Raw genomic sequence first — 24,717 nt, 5'->3', positions numbered from 1 at the left:
TCTTTTCAAAGCATTATAAAGAGGCAAAAATGACTTCGTTAACTTTACATGTCAAGATTTGTTTCAACATCATAATTATCCTCTCGGCTGTATTTGAAACTTTTGCTATGTGACCTTTGAACTTCAAATTCTTATCCACCATTATGCCAAGATCCCTAGCCTCATCAGTTTCTTGTAGCATAACCCCCACTAATATAATATGTTGCTGGAAATCTCATCACGTCAAATTGTATAACTTTACACTTAATAACATTAAAATGACAGCTTATTCAAATAATTTTGTAAGTGCTGGATATCAGCAGCATCCCTGATTGCAATCTATCTTTGCATCATCAGCAAACAATTGCACATCTCATGTTAGACCTTTCCTAATGTCAATGAACAACAATGGTCCAAGGACTGAACCAAATGAGGTATACACCACTGGTCACCATAAATCTGAAGATTCCCACCCAATGTATACAATATATTTCATAACTCCTCTGACTCTTATTCTCATGATATTCTTTCCACATCATCTTCTTTTTGTGGATCTCTTGCTTAATAAGGTTGCACATCCATTTCACTCCCAACCTGTTTATTCTTTGAACACTAGGAATACATTCAAATATCACCTCATTTAAACACTTTTTCAAAGATTCCTATGCATTGTTGACATTTTCCCCCATTCAATAACTGATACCATGGGACCAAAGATAGTATTCTTCTAAGTTGAACATAATCTCCAGCTTTGTAATTCAATATGTAACCAGTTCTAATGGGAACATTAATATAATTAGATACTTCCCAAGAAAGCACAACATGCTCACTGTCACCAACTGGTGGTAAAATAGTCATATTCTTAACAGAGACCCCTTCTGATGCTATGAACAAATCCAATGATCTTTGACCTTGAGTTCCTTCTTTCACGTGCCGCTTGAGAAAGTTGTCATGCAACAATTCAATAAATTTCTGTTCATTCTTATTATGAGATTTCTCTTCTACCCAATCAACATTTGAGTAATTAAAGTCACCCATAATGATCACTCATTTGGTAACCATAAGGGTTAAACTGGTGATGCATTTCTTCATCCCCTGGAACTGAGCCACCAGGTCTATAGCAACACCCTACCATATATTTCATTTTGTTAGCCTTCACTTCACACCAGATAGCCTCAAACTCTGTTACATAGGACATTATTACTATTGTTTCATTGCATTTCTACTCTAACTAGACTTAAGTCATCTAATATCATTAGTAATACTCCCCCCTCCTCTCCAACTTCTTCTGTCATTCCTAAAAATAGTATACTCATTACACTTGATCCCAGTTACCATATCTAAAAATAGGCTAGGTGGTAATTTGTTATGTGTATACACAAATGCCAGGAGCATGAGAAACAAAGAGACTGAGTTTGTTGCTTTATTGATAGCCAGGTTTCACTAATGTCAACAATTTTAGGCCACATCATATTCAATAAAGCAACAAACTCAATCCCTTTGTTTCTCATGCTCCTGGCATTTGTGTAAACAAATAAGAAATTACCACCTAGCCTATTTTTATAATTAGATAGGCAATCTATTTGGCTTTGCTGTAGAATTTTCTCTCCCCCACGCCCCCAAGACATACTCAAAAGGTACAAACCCAAAGCATATTTTTCCACCCCATTTTTGCATACCATAGGTGACTTTCACACACATTTTTCCAATTCCTCCTTCGATGATCCAGTTTCCCTGACTCTCTTGCATTAGGTCTTATACCAATCAGTATTTTTCCAGGCTCCTGATGCAAAATGAATTCAGGTGCAGACTGTCTCTCTTATACGTCTTTTCTGCCACCCACATCTAAAAACTTGCACCCATTTCTTCTACACAGCCTGTGCATGGAATCATTTGCTATCATTGCCCTCCTTAACTCGGTACTGTCGTATCTAGGTAGCAAACTACAATTTTTACTTTCTCACTTCTTTCAACAGACCTTTCATATGCTCATGATTTCTAAACTATTTGTCGTAATGTGAAAATACGAATTTTGATAATCTCTATTTGGCCTAAATCCAGTTTGTTATTCTCCAAGTTTCCCTTTCCCAGTTCTGAAGTATGGCTGCATTAATCTTACCTGGAAAACACAGCAGGGAGATGCCTCTAATTCTCACATTGTTTTATTTCTTTTATACAAATGGATATTATGAGAGTGCTACTTCAATCATTTGGAATGTGACACTCTCACTAGCCCTTTTAAATTATGCAGTGCAGTATGTAAAACTTCTATACTTCCACACTTGAGCATTTCTAGTTGAATATAATCTTTCCAGATTATATTTTATCTGCATTTGCATATTTCAGGTTTTTGAATGACTTTTATCAATTTTTATCCCCATTCCAAAAAAGACAGGAGTTTTAGACTGTAACAATTTTAGAACGATAAGTCTTATAACTCACACAGCAAAAATTCTGGTGCAAATAATTTTAGAGAGAATTAGGAATAAAATAGAAAAAGAAATGAATGAGGAACAGCTTGGATTCAGAACCAACATAGGAACTAGAGAGGCTATAACTTGTCTAAGAATTATTGGGGAGAAAACACTAAACCATGGTGGAAAGTTGTTTTTGGGATTTCTAGATTTTGAAAAGGCATTTGATACAGTGAAACATGAAAGGCTTTTTGACATTCTAGAAAATACTGATATTGACTCTTATGACTTGGAAATTTTAAAGAGATTATATTGGTCACAAATAGCGTCAGTATGTGTAAATGGAGAGGAAACAGGAGAATTCCCGGTGGAGAGAGGAGTCAGACAAGGATGCAAGTTATCACCATTATTGTTTAACTTTTATGGTGAACAAATGTTTTGAGAGGCACTTGAGGATGTAGAAGAAGGAAGAAAAATAAATAACTTAAGAATCATTAATAACTTAAGATATGCGGATGATGTAGTAGTGATGGCAGAAAGTGAAAATGGGTTACAACAAATTATTCAAAGAATTGAAAACTCTTGTAAAGAGTATGGACTAAGAATTAACACAAAAAAAGACCAAGATAATGACAATGGGTAGAAAAATAGGAGATAATGTAAAAATAAGATGTGGAGGATAGATTTTAGAAGAAGTGGAAAGATTTCAATATTTAGGTAGCTGGATCTCAGAGAAAGGAACTTCAGAGTTGGACATTAAAAATAGAATAGGCAAAGCTAAATCGGCATTTATGGAAATGAAGAGAATTTTAATAAACAAGAACACTAAAATAGGCATTAGAATTGGAATAGTTAAAGCAACAGTTTGGAGTACTGCAAGTTATGGAAGTGAGTCATGGACACTAAGAAAGAGAGATATGGAAAGAATTAATGCATTGGAAATGTGGTGTTATAGAAAGATGGAAAAGATTAGCTATACAGAAAGAGTATCGAATCAAGAAGTTTTAAGACGAGTTTGGATGGAAAGAACACTGCTAAAGAATATTATGCAAAGAAAGACTAGATTTGCAGGACATCTTCTGAGAGGTTCTTTGGGACACCTGACAAGAACTATATTACAAGGGAAAGTTGAGGGGAAGAGAAGATGTGGAAGACCAACTAGAGAGTGGTTTAATGACATTGTGGAATGGACTGGTTTAAGAATGATGGAAGCGACAGACAGACAGAGAGAAATGGAGAAGAGCTGCTCATCTGCTGCAACCCTTTTGCTAGAGGATGCTACCAGACGACGAAGACGAATGACTTTTTCCAACAAATGTCATGGGAAGGGAAAGTTGGCAATTGTAAATTGGGGGGGGGGGGAGCTTAGAAATGGAGAAAAGAGTGCTGTGTACTGATCTATACTGTACTTCAAGTACTGATCTGTATTCCTCTAGAATATTTTCCACCACAGTTTTTTTTTTATGTTTCATTTAACAGTCTTTGAAAGTAATTACTCCACACATTCAGCATATCCTTATCTTTTATTTATTTATTTTATGTTGCATTTTCATCTATGTGGAAGACTAAATCCCAAACTGCCGTCCCACTCTTGTTTACTCAGTATCCAGGTAAATACCTTCTAGATACCTACTAATTTAGATTGGATGCCACAGTGAGTTATCCTCATTCCTTAAAAAGCTATGTGGTCTCCTTCTGATAATCTAGTTTTGACACTTAAGTGACCCAATACTACTTTCTGTGCACATTAATTATATCTGTTAAATAAAAATATTAAAAAAAAAAAAAAAAAACATCAAAGAGGGATAACAGCTTATCCATGTATTTATTTCCTAATATTTGAGTCCTCTACAGTATTTGCCCATTTTTACAATATGTTTTCTAAATCATCACTTTAATTTTCTGTCCAACAACACACCCAACTTCCAACCCTCATAAATTTTCTACGGTATCTATAAATATAATACATAACCTGCAATCTTTTATCCCAAAGTGCATAATTCTGGTATGTTAAAATCATAAACATTATCTTTATCCACACTATCAATCTATTTAAATCATCTTGAAGGACTTCTACATTATCTTTATTAACTTGCCCTTCTTTAGCATCATCAGCAAACAACTGGATATTTACTCGCAAACCATTCTCAATATCATTAATATACAAACTGAAAAGCAATGGCACATGTATAGAGCTCTGTGGCAGAGATTTTCTACGGTATCTGTGTAACAACAACAACAAAAAAAGTCTAAAAATTACAGAACAGCAGGAACCATCATAGTAGTCAACCATGGAAGGAACATCAGTAGCCGAAACAAATAGTAACAAAACCAGAGTAATAAATTAACAAACAGAAACCAAATGCAAAAACCTGAAGGTGTTCAGAAGGCAAAATCAGAGCAGGAAACAGAAAAGCAAGTACAACACCCCTAATAACTTAGTATGTAAACAAGGTCATCAAAGGGAAAACATAAATAATAACAAAAAAACAGATGAAATTAAACAAAGTTAAAAAGGGAAGTGATAAAAAATGTACAGATAGAGAAGGATTGCTGAATGAGGGCTCCTTGGACTCAGGAGTGTTCACAAACTTCAAGAGCCATTTCAGGCAAGTAAAGGAAAAGAGAGGGCACAATTAAAGAAAAAATAATAAAGTATAGTGATGAGAAACTCTCTAAATTCCATCTACATAGAAAAAAATAATCTGCTTCCAAATCAAGAACAGCAGTCACAAAACTGAAATAACTGCATGCAACTACTGCAAAAAAAAAGATGAAGCTCTCATCAGATGGATCCAAAATCTTCCTCCAAGCACTGTTAAAGACTTAACAGTACTTGGAGGAAGAGCAGCCTTATATCAGGTGATGTTCCTCCAAGAGATAAAATCCGTTTATGCAGATGTAAAAATATAACAATTTTAATAGACAGATACTTGTTCCTGTTATTAGCTTTGGAAAGCCTAACAGAGTAACGTAAGGGCAAGAGTATTATTCTTATTCTTGCCCTATTCCTAAGGTTGCCAGATTTTGGAAAATCAAATACGGGACATGGTTGACCAAAAGAATGATGATGCTTTATGCCATGAAATGCCGCAGTTATTTCGGCAACAACAACAACTTTTCTTTCATTGCCGGTATTTGGTTTTACAAAATAAGTATTAATACTTTTGAAACTAGAACTCAAAATACTCAATTTGTATTTCTGAGTCTTAATATGTTGTGTAATATCCGATCGTCCCTCATGTGCAATACTAAATGTTCATCTACAGATTTTGCATTCAACTTCGTCATTATGTTTTCCTTTTGCAATAAAATTCCATTCTTTCGAATAATCATCATTAAAAATGCACTTTAGTTTTGGCATTGTTAAGGTCTTAAGGGAAAAAAAAAATTAATTTACCTTTAATTATATATTTTATGTATTAACCAAATATTGCACATTAGAAAAAGGCAAGATATTATTTTTTAATAATTATTGAAATAACATCCACATACTGTATTGATACCGCACTGCACAATGTCCAAATAAGAACTGCTTGAAAATAAGCAAATGCAATATATCTGTACAGAATTATAAATAAAATGCTTATACTAAATAAAAAGTGACCAATGAAAGGGACCGTCGCCACCATGCCACTGCTCTAACCTGAAAATACAATTAATTTCCTCAAATTGTCAGTTTTTATGGCTTACAAATCAATTTAAGTTAGATTATTCGAAAAGAATATTGAAAATTATAATCGCTTAACATATTTATAATTTTATATTTTCATTAAAAGTACAGGACATTAGGATGTCTCTACAAGTACAATATGGGACAGCAAAATGCGACGTAAAATACGGGACGTCTGGCAAGCCTACTTTCTCCTCATATCTTTCCATAATATACAAAATGATGCAAAAGGTTCAATCTTGGTAACAGATTAAAAATACCAATGTTATGTTATATGACACCTCCAAGGACCGATTGTGGGAAGACACATTATTCCACTACAACTCATAATCTCCCTTACTTAATCCTCCAACTACAACAGCACCATCAATGCTAGTATATACTGTCTGTAAATTGTGTGTGTGTATTCTCATGGATGCCATACATATACAGAAATTGATGCCATACTTTTATGGAGGCTGTAGGATTATCAAATGTATTTAGATCTATTTGTAAGAATGTTTTTTATATTAATACATACTAATAATGAGAAACATCATTATTATGTTTAAAATAAGAAGGAAAAACATTTCAATATGAAAAAATGATAAAAGACACACCAATGTATTTTATATACTATTCTGTTACTGTTAATTTGTTAATTAATGTCAATTTGTTTGTTTAAAATTTGTGAGATACATTTATTAAGTTTGTGAAGATAATATGCAATATGTGATAATCACAGTCAGACTTTTTGTTTGGAACTTGTCTTTTACATAATTATTGTCAAGTCTGATTAGTTAAAGGTCATGTGACAAGCAGGAAGGAGAAATAACACATGTAATGGTATTAGCAGTGTTATTTTATTTCTTTATCGCATTGGCTGTTATAGTGTGAGTAAAACAATAACGTAGAGAGAGAGAGAGCAAAATTGCTGTAATGGTGGAAAGAAAGTGATATACAAGAGACAAAAATTGGAATTCAGACACTGAAGGGGAATGCCTTGTGTAAAATGAAAGAACTCTTAAAGTAAGCTTTCGTTAAGTAATTTATCTGTGCTCTATTTGCAAGATTTAAGAAGAAAATCCTTTCTTTCTGATGTACTTAATCGGCAAGTATTTATTTACCATAGGTTAAAATGAGTATGTAGATTATGTAGATGAGTATGTATACTTAGGAAAATAGTTAACAACGAAGAAACAAAGAATCATGGAAGAAGTGAAAAGAAGAATAGGAATGGGATGGGCAGCTTTTGGAAAATTAGAGACTTTTAAACAGCAAAATAAAACCTGAGAACAGAGCAAGACTGTTTGACCAATGTGTATTGCCTGTTATGACATACAGAGCAGAAACCTGGCCAATCAAAAAAGGAAATAATAGATAAAATGCAAAAAAACAGAAAGAAGAATGGAAAGATATCATAACATAAGGCTAGAGATAAAATCAGAAATGAAGCAATAAGAGCTAAAGCAACATTTTTTACTATTGGAGGAGACATACTTCAAAAGCAATGGAAATGGGTGGGACACATCGCAAGACTCAAGGACAATAGATGGACAAAAGTTTTACTGGAGTGGCGGCCATATGAAGATAAAAGATCAGCTGCAAGACCTGAAAGAAGATAGTCAGACGATATAAGAAAAACAATTGGAAATCTTTGGTACCATCAAGCTCAGGATAGAAACAGATGGAGAGAATTGGGAGAAACCTATAGCCAGAAGTGGCTGTAAAAAGGGTTAAAAGAAGAAGGAGAAAAAAAAAGGTCAAAATGGTGAAATTTTCAGTGTTCACTTGTAAGATGTTCAAGAACTTTTCTTCTGTTTAAAGAACCTATGATAAAAGGTGTGATTATAATGAATACCATCATGCTCTTTAGCTGTTATTTGGAATATGATGTCTTGAGTGATATCAGTATACACTCTACTCTTCGCTTGTTATTCAGAGTGTGATGTCATAGGTGCTACTGAGATATTCTGATTTTTGCTGTGAAGAAGAAACAAGCTCACTCACTCTCCTTCCCCATTTTTAGTTAATTTTATAAGGATAGAAGGAGTAATATTAGTTCAATAGTTTCTTCAATTCATCCAAAAAGACAAGGAAATAAGTGAATAATATTCATTTAAAGGCCACAGCTTTTGGCCTGAAAATTACAGGCCATCATCAGTGGCAAAACAGTAATTTAATACTAAGTAGAATGCAAACAATGATGGCCTGCAATTTTCAGGACAAAATATATGGCCTTTGAATAAATATTATTCACTTATTTCCTTGTGTTTTTGTGTGAATTGAAGAAACTACTTCAATTGAAGAGGACTCAAAAGAACTTCCATATCCTTACATTGATATGTAAGTATATGGAAGTACTTTTGCCTCTTTACAAGGCTATGATATGACCGCACCTGGAGAATTGTGTGACAATTGAGTCTCCTGGATTCCAATGGGATAAGAAGCTGCGGAAAGGCTTCAAAGAAGAGTTACAAAGATGATATCAAGATTATGGAATGCACATTACAAGGACAGATTGAGAGTAAGTGGACTGCAGATGCTGGCAGACAGAAGAAAGATGGGTGATATGATAGAGGTCTATAAACTTTTGAGAGGTTGTCATAGGATATTGGGTGATAGCATTTTTCGTTATATGTAAAGTGGGGAGAGGATAAGGGGGCATCTGTGGAAGTTATGTTTGTGCAGTTAAGAAAGATGCGAGAGTTGGATTTTTCTCTCATACAATCATGAGTGCATCTAGTGTGAATGAGTTAAAGAGACAATATGACAGCTAGTGTGAGTAACGTATGACCTTGCTCAATGAGTACTTGACTCCTGGAGGTATAGTAATAATTTAAAGATACATAAAAACTGAAGATAAGCATATGTTAGATTCTGGAGCAATTATTTTGAAAAATTACAAAATCAGGTAGTCAAGTGGCAGTATTACAATGAAAGTATCCAGGAAGAATGTAATCATAAGTATTATACATTTCAATAATGGAGAAACTCATGAGAAATCTGAAACATGGAAAGAAGTTAAAGTCAATGATATTTGACAATGTTTAAAATGCAGGTAAAAGGTTTTACATTGATGCACTCTATAATTCAGAAGGCTTCATTAGAAGTTGCATCTCAGAGGAGCAGAGACCTCATTACAGAAAAGAACAAGAGATTGTTGGGGGAGGGGGAATAAAATTGAATGTAAGAATTACAGGGGAATTTCCCCCTTTTGAGTATTCAGATTTATGCAACATATTTTTTTTTATATGAATCTTACCATGCAAGAATTAAGGTTAGATAATCCTCTGCTCTCAAAACCAAACATACATTTTTTCATGCCACTATAGGCCTCCAAAAATAGAATGGTGGTTCCACATTGGATGATAAAAATCATCTAATACTTAAAAACTTATACAAATATCTATGCTTTAATGAGATTTGAAATTGAGCATGTTACATGGAACAGATGTGAAGCTATCTGCTTGGTAAACAGGCTGGCATAAAACTGAGTAAAAGCTAAATAAAATGGCATTCAAAAAGAAAAAATGAAAGGAAATGTGATGAAGAAGAGGAATTTAACTCAAACCAAGGTTGTAAGATCCAATTTCTCTCTGCTTATCTGAGGCATCTGGTTTGAAAAATCTATTTTTGACTCCATCTATGTACTGTAGGGTTACTATAGGTTTCAGAAGTGGGATTAACTAAATAAAAATAAAAAAACAGCTGCCAAGACCAAATTTTTACTTTATAACAAATAGTCAAGAAATCACCTGTATATAATAAGAATTATTAATATTATCACGTAGAGGCATTTAGTAATGTTACCAAGTGAAAACTATTCAAAATATTATAACTGCATGGTGTAAAAGGAATTTCATACAATATGGAGCAATTAATGTGCAGCATATATGTAAGCTGCATCACTATATTTGCAACTTCATTTGATGAGCATTTGTTCATGACTCTGATTTCTTTTAGCAGTACTATTTCCCCAGTTGCTAAGTGTTTCCCCCCCCCCCCCCCTCAGCCTTTTGCATTTATATTTATAAATAATATTTGATATTTATCTTCTACATTCTTACTAGTCTTACTGTAATTTTTTTTTAACTACTTTTACACACTGCATCTCTTTCTCATCTCTAACAAGTTACCCAGCAGCTTCTCTGTGAGAAGCTGCTGGGTGACTGGTTAGAAACTTTTGATAGGCATTCTTTTCTTGCACTCTGAATGCACACCCATCAGCACACCTATAACTTGGCCTTCCACTGAATCTTTTTCCTGTCATTTTTGTTTCAAGCATATGTCTTACTTGCCATTATTAATATTTAAGAATGTGAAACTCACATACTTGAATCCAATAATCCTAACTCTTTTTCTAATATTTTCGCTTTTAATGAAGTTATTAATAATCACCAATGTGTAAAAAAAAGCTAATTTTTCATAGTCACCTGAGAAGAATGGAAGATGAGATATTAACACAACAGGTTTTCTGAGTTGAATCTGAGCAAAACTGGGAAGAAAAAGACTTAAGAGGAAGAATAACACATAGATGAAATGATGACATTAGGAGCAATTATACAACAGCTCAACATGGAATAAAACATGATAGGAAACTAGTAATGAAATAGTAATTCTGAACTGACATATCTAGTATCCTTCTTAATAGTGATTAGTCATTAAAATATGATTAGATGGCTATTCTACAATGAAGAAATCCTCAGCAGCATTCATATGAGATAAAAAAAGATTAAGTCATTTAAAAAAAGGAAAGGATTTTGAACATAATATTGGAGAAAAAAATCCTCTAAGCTCAGAATGAACACTAGTGTGTTTTCTGAATAAAAACCAAAAAATAAGTTCATAATACAAATATGGAATTTATCCAACTATAAACAGAAGGCAGAAACTAACTATGGCTTGTAACTGTTGTGCTTGAGTGAGGCTTGCAATTACAGCTTGAGTTGCTTGATGTTGAATCAAGCCTGCTGCTCCAGCAACTTGTGCACCAACTGATGCTTGCTGCTGAACCTGCTGCTGCTGCTGTTGCCTTTGGACTGCAAGTTGTTGTTCTGCTACTGCTGCAGCAGCCTGTAAAAAAAAATGACATTTTGCTATTGGTTATAACATACTTCCATGATTACACACATACATACATACACACGTGCGTGTGCGTGCACATGCACAGTAAAGTCTAATTATTTCATATTATACAGTGTTAAAACTCATTAACCACTGTACTGGCCATGATGTGTTTACATGTCAATAAATACATGGATGCCAAGCATAAATTATTTGATATATTTCATCCATATGGCTGTTTGGTTGGTTAAGACTTATTATGTCAGATATTGAAATTTTCTATCAGAAACAGGTCTACAAAACAAGACTTGCAGAGCAGGGTTTTCATTCAAATAATTTATGACTAATTTTTGTGTTATATATTTATTTTATCTAACAACCAAATTTGCATTTTTATTTTATCTACAATTAAAGTCATATGAATAAAATGAAACTAAAAACTGAAGAAAATTGAAGAATATTTATATAAAAATAAATTTATTAGAGATTCTAATAAACATATAAAAATAAATGTTTATTAGAATTTCTAATATTTTTTGAGGAATACCTTTACTTTTTATGACTGAACTTTTTTATGGTCTTTTTCTTAGGTGCTGGACTCATAATTTTTTTTTTAAACACAAGCAAAAATCTGCAATCACAATAATATTTCATCAACTCTGGCACCTAATTTTTTTTTATATCTTTTGTGAAATCTTTTTACTATGCACCAATATTTTCAGGGAAATGACAATGCTAAAAAATGAACCTCAAGCATCTATTACAACCTAATTTTCAAAATTCTTCATTGCATTTTCAACTGTCCTTTCCAAATTAGGATCTTCTGTTGTTCCCAAAACTTTTTGCTATTGTATTTTTGACACCAATCATAAAAATCCTGTCAATGTTCCTTCAATTGTCTGTTATCAATTTCCTTAAGTATGGCTCTATAAAATAATAGCTTTCAGCTTGGCATCTGAAAGATATGGGTATTGTAGAAAAGAGAATTACAGCATTAACCATTCACGTCTAATGCCCTTAACAAACTGCTTCACAATTTAACTGCTGGTAAGAGAATTTTATTTTGATCCATTAAACTTTTATGGAGAATATTTTTAAATCTGTAAGATTGAGCCTCTCTATGGCATGTTTTCTAAATGGTGATGATTACAGGTTCTGCTCTATAAATCACAAAGAAAATATGGCATTTCTTAAATGGAGTGCTTCTCCAGAATTACAATGAACTTTCAAATCTATACAAATTAGCTATCTGTGTTTATCTTTGTAGTTCACTTAATCAAGAAAGTGAAATTTTTCATACATTTCTTTAATGTGAATAGAACAAGCAACTGGTATAGAAGCAAAAATAGTGTCATTTCACAGCAAAACACCTCTCAAGATTCTCTTGGTTGAGTCAATGACAGCCTTCATCGGCACGAGTCATATACTCCTATACTGAAATTAGACTAAAAGTCAAGAGCAATCACTATCAAATATAGAAGTGAAACCTCCTATAAAGAGTATGAATAAAATCATTTTCTCACTTCTGTACCAAGAAAATGAAATCTTCTGAGCAACAGGTTCTTAGTTTTGAGTATTTCAATCCCAGGATCTAGGCAGAACCCTTTAGTATATCTAATCGCATTGATGATTTAATTTGCTTTGTGTGATTCACTCTCATTTCAGGTTGGAAAGAGTCACATCTGTTACTGACATCAAATATACAGAATCAGATGAAACACAATATTCAGCAATTGTGGTAGTGAAAATTATTTATAGATTAGGCTTGCAAGCTATAGACCTAAAGGAAGATGGAAGATTTGGATAACAAATGCCCTTCCTATTACTAAGTGTTACAGCCATTTACAATAATGAAGAAAAAATAGCAGTCTTCTCATGGCTGTTTTGGCTCATGGCACACCATTAGAATAGCAAAGGGAAGAGACTTCTTGTGGTTTAGAGTCTATTCCCTCAACTGTTAAGTACATGTGTGGAAAGCTTTAAGTGGTGACCACCATGGATTATCTTGTTTCTTTAGGTTTCTATAACATTGTAGAATTAAAATTCTACAATGTTATAGAACATTTTAGAATTTGTAAAACAAATTCTACAATGTTCTATAATACATAACTGAAAATTAAACATACAAGATAAACAAAGACAGTACTCACACTAACTAGCACATTCTAGTAAAATCCCTATAACAAAACACACACACACACACACACACACACACACACACACACACACACACACACACACACACACACACACACACACACACACACAAAACAGTGGGTAGGTACACTATACTGCTTATTGTGATATCTACACTGGCATGAGTTTCTTTGGAATGCAACAAAATCATGATCAAATCCTCTTGACTAGGATTTTCTGAAAGAAGATAGAAATTATCCCCCCCCCCCAGTTGAAATGAGAGATTTCATACTGCCTATTAGTGACAAGTATATACTTAGACATAAGCAATAAATAAAAAAAAATCCCATCTTAAAATAAATATTAAACAAAAATGTGCATTCACTCTATTTTTTCATAACTATCAAATTGAGCTACTTTTTGCATATTTATGTATCAGAGATTTCTCATTGTTTCCAATTAGTAAGAGATAGAAAGAACAATATTTGTATTTATTTTTTTTCTCCTTATATTTGATCTCTTGTGCATAAGATATATCTTGTGGGTAGTACCAATGCAATACAACATACTACAGTCATGTGTTGCATACATATCGGAAAATTCAGTTAGGAGGTTGCATTCATTAGTACAAACATATCATGGTCAACCGTGAAAAATATTATCATTATTAAGGTCATGCAAGTGTAATGGTAATACCCATGATATTCTTAATAGAGATCACTTATTGAGCATAGCACAGCATGGTTTTTAATAAATTTAGTTCAATCCTTTATCCAAGTATAACCAAACAAAGTTTGTGCCTGAAAATAGCTTCAGGTAAGGTGGTACATCCCTCGAGCAACTCATAGCAAAGGTGGATCAAGCTTACACTTGGATAAAGAATTAAACTAAATTTATTATAGTCTAACCAAGTGCAAAATAAATTTCCAACATCTTTCTCTAAATCCAGAGTAATTTAATAATAAGGCGGTACACCGGTTGTTAACTCATACAGGTAAATATGACCTCTCCATTGCGTCTAGCTTAGTATCACCACTCTGGATTTGCCTCCCACTGACGAGACCTCAATAAAGGTCGAAACCGGTCTGGGTAGTGGCCCTTCCCTTAGTGCAGTGTTTCTCAACCTTTTTTGGATCATGCCTCACCTCAACATCTCAAAGATTTTGATGCCCCCTCCTCTAGCATAATAGTCAGCCAAGTTCTGAAAAAGTATAATATAAATATGTACATGTACATTTTCGAATTGCCCCCCCCCCCCCTTCCTGTGGGGCATACACCCCACGTTGAGAAACACTGCCTTAATGCATAGCAATATGCATGTCTGCAAGGAGACGTGCTTTGCATTATGGGAGATATTGAGACAAGGAGTGATGAGATCTTGATCCACCTTTGCTACGAGTTGCCGAGGGATGTAACACCTTACCTCAGTCCTGAAGATATTTTCAGGTGCAAACTTTGTTTGCTTACACTTGGATAAAGGATTAAACTAAATTTATTATAGTCTAACCAAGTGCAAAATAAACTTCCAACACAGCATGGTTTCATTAAGGGGAAAGATCAATTATGACAAATCTGCTCAATTTTTATAATGAAGTCTTGAAGGAAATAAATCAAGGGAATGGATACAAGAAAGCCATTGATGACATTCCATGTAGGAATTTACATCTACTGATGAAAACCTACTAAATAAGTATTGACATTCACCTAAAGAAATTGGTAGGAGAAAGGAAATTATGATACCATTATACAAGTCTTTTTGTTACACCAGTACTGGATTATAACTTCCAGAGTTGCCGAAGTTTGTGGGATGTCAAGTAAATTGAAGATATTCAGAAAATACTAAGGGGATAATCATGATACTGGTTGGTTAGTCTGTAATCTGATGAATTTACTCAACAAAAAATAAGAGTTTATTGCTTCAGATTAAAAGAGAAAAGAACAAGGAGAAGAAAGTGAGCTGAAAAAGAGAAGAGAACGCAAACATACACAGTTAATTCTTTTACTGTTAAGGTAAAATATGTGGAATGGCTTTCAGTAAAGGATTATTATAGAAGTGATTAATTTATAATGGAATTAGACAGTTTTTATGGCCTAAGGATAACATTTATGTACAACAATTATCTAATTTAGCAACATGAATTATGTGATTAATCTGGAAATGGTTCACATATTTTAATCCCCTGGATGAGGTCTGGTTTTCTCCTCACAAACGTAAAACCAACCTTAAACATATTTAGCATTATTATATAAGTAAAGTGGATATCAGATCCAGCATTATTTAAGTGGGATGTAGAAACTATGAAAGTTTTGTAAAGTAAGTTGACCAGAGAGCTTAAGAGAATACACTACATGACATTCACAAGTTGCCTTACTTTATGAAACTTTCATAGTTTCTACATTCAGCTTTGAAATAATACCAGATCTAATATCCACTTTACTTATATAATTTTGCACTGCCAAACTGAAGCCTTTTGGCTTTTTATTTTAGTAAATATTTTGCATTATTTATGTGTAGATTCTGGTAATTTGGATAATTTAAGTAGTTCAAGCCATTGCCATCACATCAACAAATAAAATTATGTTTTCTAGCAGAAGGTTGATGATGATAATAATTATAGTAATTAAAACTGTGAAAATAAGCAGAATCATGGACAACATGAACTACATTATCAATGGAGAACCTACAGAAAAGCAAAACAGTTAAGCTATTTTCCATTTTCTCTAACATGTTAGGCTTAATAGCCCGTCATGGCCAAATAATGTGGCTCTTTAAAACCTAATTACTGCTCTGTCTATACAGCTGTCAAATGCATGTGCATTTTTCTGGTCAGTTTGTTGTTTTGTAGGTTACAAACCTGATTTTTTGGAACCTTGCCACACTGATATCAAACTGACTAACTCAACCTCAACTGAAAATACCTGATAAAGGTTCTTCATGTGCTGAATGAGATTTGAATCGAGGTTATTTCAACAAAACAGCATTGTCAAAATCAACTGAGCTGCAAAGGCTGTTCAACTATTTTGGGCTTGTAACACACACACAAGTAGCACAAAGCTAACTGAAACAGTGGATGAAAGATGTCTCATTTTGAAATCCTAGACGTCTCTGTAACTGAAATGAAATACTGGAAGCATTAAATACTATGTTTAATCATATCCTAATCTCTTTCACACCATTAAACTTTTATCATGACTTTTCCTAGCACTTAAGCTTCGACACATAATAGATATTTTGGGTGCATTCTGTAGTGAAAGTGCAAAATTAAATATGGAAACAGATCATAGAATAAATGATATACACACTGCTGTACAAAATCTAAGGAAGAATTTCTGAAGATTTCTGAAGATTACAATTGCAAATTCAAATGAATCAGCTTGTAGCAATTTGTATAACTGAAAATTTCAAGAAATATCAACTGCATTGTGAATGGAGAACTATAGAAAGTAAAACATTTCAGGCACGATTTTAAGTGAAGAAGGTAAATTAAATATGGATATAGACAACAGAATCAACAAAGCTGGTATGGTTCGAAGTCAACTTAAACATATTTCTCTCTTATTCCATATAAATTTATTTATATGGAATAAGAGAGAAATTAGTCAAAACACTAAATTAGCTGCATACAACACAAAGTTCCAAATTAAATATGGAAATAGACAACAGAATCAACAAAGCTGGTATGGTTCGAAGTGAACTTAAACATATTTCTCTCTTATTCCATATAAATTTATTTATATGGAATAAGAGAGAAATTAGTCAAAACACTAAATTAGCTGCATACAACACAAAGACTTAACCAAAGACTAGAGACTGCAGATATGAGAGTCCTGAGAAAGATCAGGGGTGTGAACAGAGCATCAATAGCAATATCATATTAAAAACGAGGATATTAGGAAAGAACTTGACATTGTCAACATCCAGGAATGCGTTAGCAGAGCTAATCTCAAGTGGTATGGTAACTTAAACAGAATGGGTGAGGAAAGATTAGCAAAACAAGTGTTCTCTGCCAGGTTGGCAGGAAAAAGACTCAGAGGAAGACCAAAATATAGGTGGATTGATACAGTAAAAAGTGCCTTAGAAGACATAAATATAAGATCTGATAATGTTGGAGTCTTGACAGGTAACAGATTGATTTGGAGGGAAAATTGTAGATAGGAAGTCAGTGGTGATGTAAGTTTTTCATGTAGTACTATCATATCCTGTAGATACCCCACCCTTTGAGGGCACATGTCAGGAATTTGATGATGATGATGAAAATTTCAAATAGAAAAAGCAAGTACACATTGAAATTTTTTAATTGCATGCAAAGGGATCACGTGGTAGCACTCAACAGGATAAAAGGCTAAAAGCTGTGCTAAGCGAAATGGGATTGAAGGAGGCTCTTTCGTGAAGGAATAAAGTTGTAATGTAATGTCTCAGACATCATCCAGATGATTTCATACGGGGAAGAATTACAGGAAACTTGAAGATGATTCAAGAATTACTGTTATTTACTGTTATCTCTCAATGTTAATTACTGTTATCTCTCAATAACAGTAATTCATAGAATTACTGTTATTGAGAGATTGTAGAATGTGGTCGAGAACTTTACTAAGAGGTCACCCTTGTTCCACCACAGAGCATGAAGACAGATTTTTGGTTATAGCAGCAAAACAGAACTGACGAACCATGGAAGGTCAGCTTGCAAGTTGGCTCCATTCAAGCACAGGTACACAGATATCTCAACAAACTGTGGGAAAATGTCAGCGATAAGTAGGCCTATTTGCCTGTAGTCTGCATCCCTTTATCCACAGCTCATCAGAGAGCACGTTTTCAGTGGTGTTGTATCCATAAAAATTGAACACGACACCAATGGGGTAATGTACTCTTAACGGATGAGAGTCACTTAGTCTTTCTTCTGATTCTAGATGACACTCGATCTAGCTTGAAAGTGGTACTGCTTACCACTTAGAAAATATTTTTGAAAGGGATAGACATGGCAGTGCTGGGGTCATGGTGTGGTGAGGCAATATGCTTAATGGACACATCGAGCTACAAGTGCTGGAAAAAGGGACTATGACTGGTGAACGATATTGCAATGAATTTCTTCAATGTCATGTTCCATTGTTCTGTGGTGCTGTAGGCGAAGAATACATTTTTATGGATGACAATGCCACACGACAACGCAGAAGACCAGTAGAGATACTTCTGGAGAAGAGGATATTAATTAAATTGAGTGGCCAGCATGCAACCCAAATCTCAATTCCACAGAACACATTTGAGGTATAATAGAGAGATGCATTGCTACTTGAAATTCTCCTCCAGAAAACAAACAAGGCCTTATCCTTGTTCTGAAGGAGGAGTGAGGCAGTTTGCCTCCAGAATTCCTGAATCACTTGGTGCCAAGCATGGTATGACATTGTGAGACCTGCACTGCAGTTGGAATGGGCATATTCTATACTGAAATGTCTCTCTGCATAGTTTTCTGTAAGAACTATACATTAATTCCTTAACTATGTCCTTTGAAAATTTGTATGAAATTTATAACACATTTTTTGTGTAATATAATTTATTAGTATACTGGCAATAAATTTATGTCCATATTTTGTTGTAGTCATGAAAATGTTTTCATATACAGATAAAAATGTAGTTCATCCATAGTTTTTGGACACCAGTGGGAAATAATTTGAAGAGATATTCAGTTGTTTGCTGAAGATGCAAAGTGGTAGGATAAGAATTAATCAAGATGATGTAGAGAGCCTTTTGGGTGATTTAAATAGCTTGACAGTATAGGCAAAACATAATGAATGTCAATTTAATGTGGAAAAGTGTGAAGTTATGAATATTGGGATTACTTAAAGGATATTATAGGATTAATACAAAGGAAATATTTCAGCACTTAGCCAGAGGGGACAAAACAAGAGGTCATCCCTGGAAGTTGGTTAAGAATGTGGTTAGCAATGATGTGAGGACTAGTTTTTTCCTTGGAGAGTGAATGAATGGAATGGGTTGCCAGGGTCAGCTGTGACTGCTTTGTCTGTTAACCTCCCATATGACCAGCAAATTCCAGTTACGATTCATACTACCTGTTGAAAGAACATGAATAAGAAGTGCAATTTGGCTGTCATGTCCATTAGAAGGTGCGATAATCCTTCCCACTGAGGAGAACACTTAACCAGATTACCTTGCATACATAGCTACGTTCAGTAACCTCCAGCAAGAAATGCAGTTGTTTGATGTTTGATTGGTAACTGGAATCAGTTATATTGTATTAAATACCTACAAATTATATTTATTTTTTCTATTTCTTTTAAATTATAATTATAGTTTTTAATGTCAGTGCAAAATAAGAGATTATTTCATACTTTCTTCATTTAAATATTGTATCACTATGGAAGACCAATGCAACATCAATTTTTTGCTAATGATCTTAGCCACCAATACATTTTATTCTCTCAGAACTTGATTCAAGATAATTATTTTTATCAAACAATTATTTTATAAATTAATTAAAATCCACATTTGAAAAAAATACACCCTACATCTGTTTCAAATTAAGTTTTCTTTATTTTTTATTCATAATCTTAGTTCGAAGACTACTTCACGGATTGAGTGAAAGTTCGCACTTTTACGATTTTGCTTTATAGAGAACTAAATAAATCTTGAATCATATCACATAATGTATAATCTTTATAATGTAATCTATAGAGCACTTCTTTGCACTTCAACTTCTTGATTTCCATGAACTGGACATTACAAATTGAAATAAATGGCTGTTATGAAGTAAACTGTATGTACATACATATATTTTTGCTAATTTAGATATTTATGCAGCAGTTATGAAATAGTGATACTTTCCCAATAGTTTATCATTCAAAACACGTTTAGGTACATGAAATTCCATTTCCAAAATATTCATAATAGAATTAAAATTGTATTTCGCCTTTGGTGTCTATTCCCCCCCCCCCCCCCCAAAAAAAAAACCCCATCATACACACATACAAAATTATAAATGAGCAAATTTTGTATATTTTCTCATTTCCCATTTATATATTTTCCTGATTATTATAATTCAGTAAATTATGTGATATTGGGTAATTGGGGCAATTAATATTTAAAAAATGTCATCCTACAAAAGCAATATCAGAATAAAATGTTTCAAATATCTACTAATCAATCAGAAAGATGAAAAACAAAACAACAAATTTCTGCGTGTACTTTTTAGTGTGTCTACTGGGACATATTCTTTCCACTCTTTCTCAGTAATCTAAGTTAGCTTACACCCTGTTACTCGAGCAGAAAGGAACACTATCAAGTATATCTAAGATAATTAATTTTTGAGATGGCAAATAGCATAAAACAGTAGCAGTAACATTAGGGATAAAAAAAGAAAAGTTGGAGCCTTTGCCTTTAAAGTAGCTCTTACTCTACTGTATATCTAAGATAATTAATTTTTGAGATGGCAAATAGCAGAAAACAGTAGCAGTAACATTAGGGATACAAAAAGAAAAGTTGGAGCCTTTGCCTTTAAAGTAGCTCTTACTCTACTGATGATTATGAGGGAAGATTTTCTGGCTCTGAAGATAAGTGATCGTAACTAAATGTACACCAGCTTGTCCACAGTTTCAATTCATAGGTAAGCCAGAAATTACTGAAAATTTTGACACAGCAACATTTTAGCCTTCTTCCATCTATTTCTAGACAATGACTTTCTTTTATAGTGGAACAGACTTTATCGTTGCCAACATCATCACCAAATGAAGTAGAGTCCGCATTCTCACAGCACACTTTGGAGCCCAATAGATATAAACATGCTACTTACATTTATAGAGCACTTGATCATACAAGGTATCATGGAAAAAAAAACCCACTCTCAAAATGTAGTTCTACATGTATGGTCTACAGAATGGATCTGAAAACGTCAATGTTTTGAGATGTTATGACTGAAAAACAATTCATTCCCACTGTGAAGTATTTGCATTTTCAGAATAATGAGGAATATGATCAGGCAAATACATCCCTGCCCAATCCTCAACAAAATTTATGATTTTCTGATGAAAATTCTTCAGAAATTTAGATCATTCTACATTCCTGAAAGAGACTTGAGTATTGATGAAAGCCTTATGCCATTCAAAGGCAGATTGAAATGCAAGCAGTATATTTTCCAAAATAAAGCAAAGTATGGGGTAAATTTATGTTTTGAAAGGTGCAAAGTGGATATCTTTGGAATTTGAAATCTTATACGGGAGAGCAGACCATACTTGAGCAGGATAAATATTTGAATCTTCACTTGTTGATGCATTTAGTAATAGAGTTATTAGAGCCCTTATTGGGGAAAGGTAGTTGCAATGAATAACTATTATATGTGACCTAAATTTGCTGATTTGCTTTTACAGCATCATAGTTACTGTACTGTAAATGCAAAATGGCAAGACATGCCACCAGATCTGGCATCAAGAAAACCATTTGTTGAAGGGGGAAATCTGAGCTTATCAGTGAGGGAAAGTTTTGCACTATATTGGAAAGACAAAAATTAAGTTTTTGTCTTTCCATCAATGGAATCCATAGAGAAGTATGGTTTCAAAAAAGACAAACCCATTGCTATATGTGCTTACAATGACACTATGGGAGGAGTCTACAGGTGCGATCAGTAGCTTCATTTTACTCTGTAATGAGGACACAACATAAAAAATATTTAAAAAAAAAGTGTTTGGACATATATCGAATTTTATTATTAGGAACAGTTTCCTTCTGTATAAGAAAAAATATGTCTACCATAATATATCTAGATTACAGAGTAGAAATCACGAAAATATTGTTGCAAACAGGCAATTCTTCCTGACATTTGTGGTTGAGTGCTGCTAACTCTAATTATTTTCCAGAAACTTTATCACCCACAGCTATATATATATACACACACACACATATATATATAAAAAATTTTTTTTTTAAAAATTTAAAAAAAAAAATGCAATATTAGGTCTGCTTAAAATATATCAGACAGGAGAAATAATCTGGTGTAATGAATGTAAAACTGCTTTGAGCATACACCCTTGTTTCTGTGTTCCATACTGTTCTCTCTGTGAACACACACACACGGATACAGCCAGGAATACTTAGAGGCATAGGGGTGACCATCCTATGCTCATATTTCGGTTACGAAATCCAAGCATGCCTGGAAGGTTATGGGCCTTAAAGGCCTGTTAAAGCCATTGGGATAGGATACTGTTCTCTCTCTCTCTCTCTCTCTATATATATATATACAGATTTCAAGGCCATCAAAACAGTCCTTTTCCAGATTACAAATATTTATAGAAAGATGCCTGATGGTACTTATTCCAATTCCTCTTGAAGAGGAATTTAAGTTGTTTTTATAACAAACAGAATAATATATATTGTTCCTCTTAAATTGGCTAATAACAGTACTTTTTTTTTTTTTTTTTGAGGGAATAAAATAAAAATAAGACCATCAGGACACGCCTTCTAGGTGCAAACACTTTTTTCTTCTTTTTTTATGTCCACAACCACAAAAGTTTGGAAATCTATAATATGTTAATGCTATATGTAAGATAATTAACATCAGATATGACTAAACATGTTTTTTCAAGTCTCCATTAAACTGGCTGATGGCCTTACACTATACTATTTACAGAACCAAATTCATCTACCCACCTAAATATTTTCATAGAATCCTCAATACTGGCACAAATGTTTATGAAAATATTTATGAAAAGCAGCAAGCCTCTCCAGTTGGTTACCCAAGCTTACTTATCTGAATTAGGAAAATAATTGAGTCAACCAATTATGGCAAAAAGAACTATGAGTCAAGTATATTATGTGTGTGTGTGATATTTTCCAATGCTTTGCTGTTTGCTGAAAAACACAACTTCCTGTTAGGGAAAACCATCATCTCAGTATGTGACTATCTTATTTTCAGCTGAAAAATCCTTCTCAATAGTAGTGAGAGTAATCTAAGCCTTTAGCCTTTCCTCCAGATGAGAGGATTATTGATTATATCTGACATAGATTATCTCTCATCCTCTATATATATAGAATATATATAATATATAGAAGATATATAAGATATAGAAAATATATATTCTATAGAAGATATAGAATATATAGAATAATCCTCTCATCCTCCAGATGAGAGGATTATTGATTATATCTGACATAGATTATTTCAGAAATAGAAACCGCAGCAGCAGCAGCAGTAGCAGTAAAAGTAGTAATATTTAGAATGTTTTTAAAGAAAAAAAAAACACTACTGAACTCTGTTTTGTGTCATAAATATAAACAGTTTTATATTGTTTTTATAAAAACATTTTAGGAGCTAGCACTACTGAACTTTCTTTTTTGTGGTATATAAATAGTTTTACATGGTAAAAATATAGCATAGTGATTCTAAAACTCAGAATGTTTTCAGGAGACAGCTAATTTTGGAGTGCAAAGAAATACTCTGGAATTAGAAGTACCTGATTCGATGGATATGACAATATTATTGACATATTTCCTTTTTTCAAAATAGTAAAATGAGTTAACATATTTTGAATATTGTTCATGAAAATTTTCAAACCAGTAGAAATTTAGACAGAGTAGTTATGTAATTGAGTTCCAGGATAGGAGAAGGAGGGGGGGGGGGGGATGTTGTAGAAAATCTTCAAAATGAGAATAAATTCTGAATCCGTCCATAGAGTATACCTTCATATATTTTTAGCATATCTACAGTGGTTAAAGATGGGATATTATAGTAATGTGCAGCCTACAAAAAATGAAAAACAATCATCTGAGTCCCTGTTAAAATATCATTGGGTATAAATTTTGATATAAAAAAAAAGTACCACAACCGGAAACTGAGTAATGCAATTTACATCATTTGTTGTTGTTCGTAAGAACAAAAAAAACAAACAAACAAAAAAAAAAATGAATTCATTTCTAAAACTGAAGTGTGAAGATCCATATAAAGGTATTTTGCAAGGAAAGAAAGTAAAAGGTCATCATCAAATTCCTGCCATGTACCCTCAAGGGGTGTACAGGATATGACGGTACTACATGAAAAAATTACATCATTACTAACTTCTATCTACAATTTTCCTCCAAATCAGTCTGTTACTTGTCAAGACTCCAACATTATCAGATCTTATATTTCTATCGTCTAAGGCACTTTGTACCCTATCAATCCACCTATATCTTGGTCTTCCTCTGGGTCGTTTTCCTGCCAACCTGGCAGAGAACACTTGTTTTGCTAATCTTTCCTCTCCCATTCTATTTAAGTGACCATACCATCTGAGATTAGCTCTGCTAATGCATTCCTGGATGCTGACAATGTCAAGTTCTTTCCTAATATCCTCATTTTTAATATGATATTGCCATTGATGCCATCTGTTCACGCCTCTAATCTTTCTCAGGACTCTCATATCTGTGGTCTCTAGTCTTTGGTCAAGTGTTTTACTTCTGACCCAGCTCTCAGATCCATAAGTTAAAACTGG

General features: G+C 33.5%; 1 protein-coding gene across 1 annotated transcript in view; it reads right to left on the bottom strand.

Annotated features, from left to right (window-relative positions):
- LOC150108900 (chromatin remodeling protein domino-like) overlaps positions 1–24,717 on the bottom strand; it is a 731,915-nt gene that overhangs the window by 123,755 nt on the left and 583,443 nt on the right. The window contains exon 39 of the mRNA XM_090410792.1: positions 10,945–11,121. Within this exon, the coding sequence (XP_090266918.1) occupies positions 10,945–11,121 (177 nt within the window). The remainder of the gene's footprint in view (positions 1–10,944; positions 11,122–24,717) is intronic.

The sequence above is a fragment of the Typopeltis vanoorti genome, chromosome 2, assembly GCF_054136105.1.
Source record: "Typopeltis vanoorti isolate ZY-2024b chromosome 2, IOZ_Tvanoo_1.0, whole genome shotgun sequence".
NCBI classification, from domain to species: domain Eukaryota; kingdom Metazoa; phylum Arthropoda; class Arachnida; order Uropygi; family Thelyphonidae; genus Typopeltis; species Typopeltis vanoorti.
This window is presented reverse-complemented; position numbering and strand designations above follow the sequence as displayed.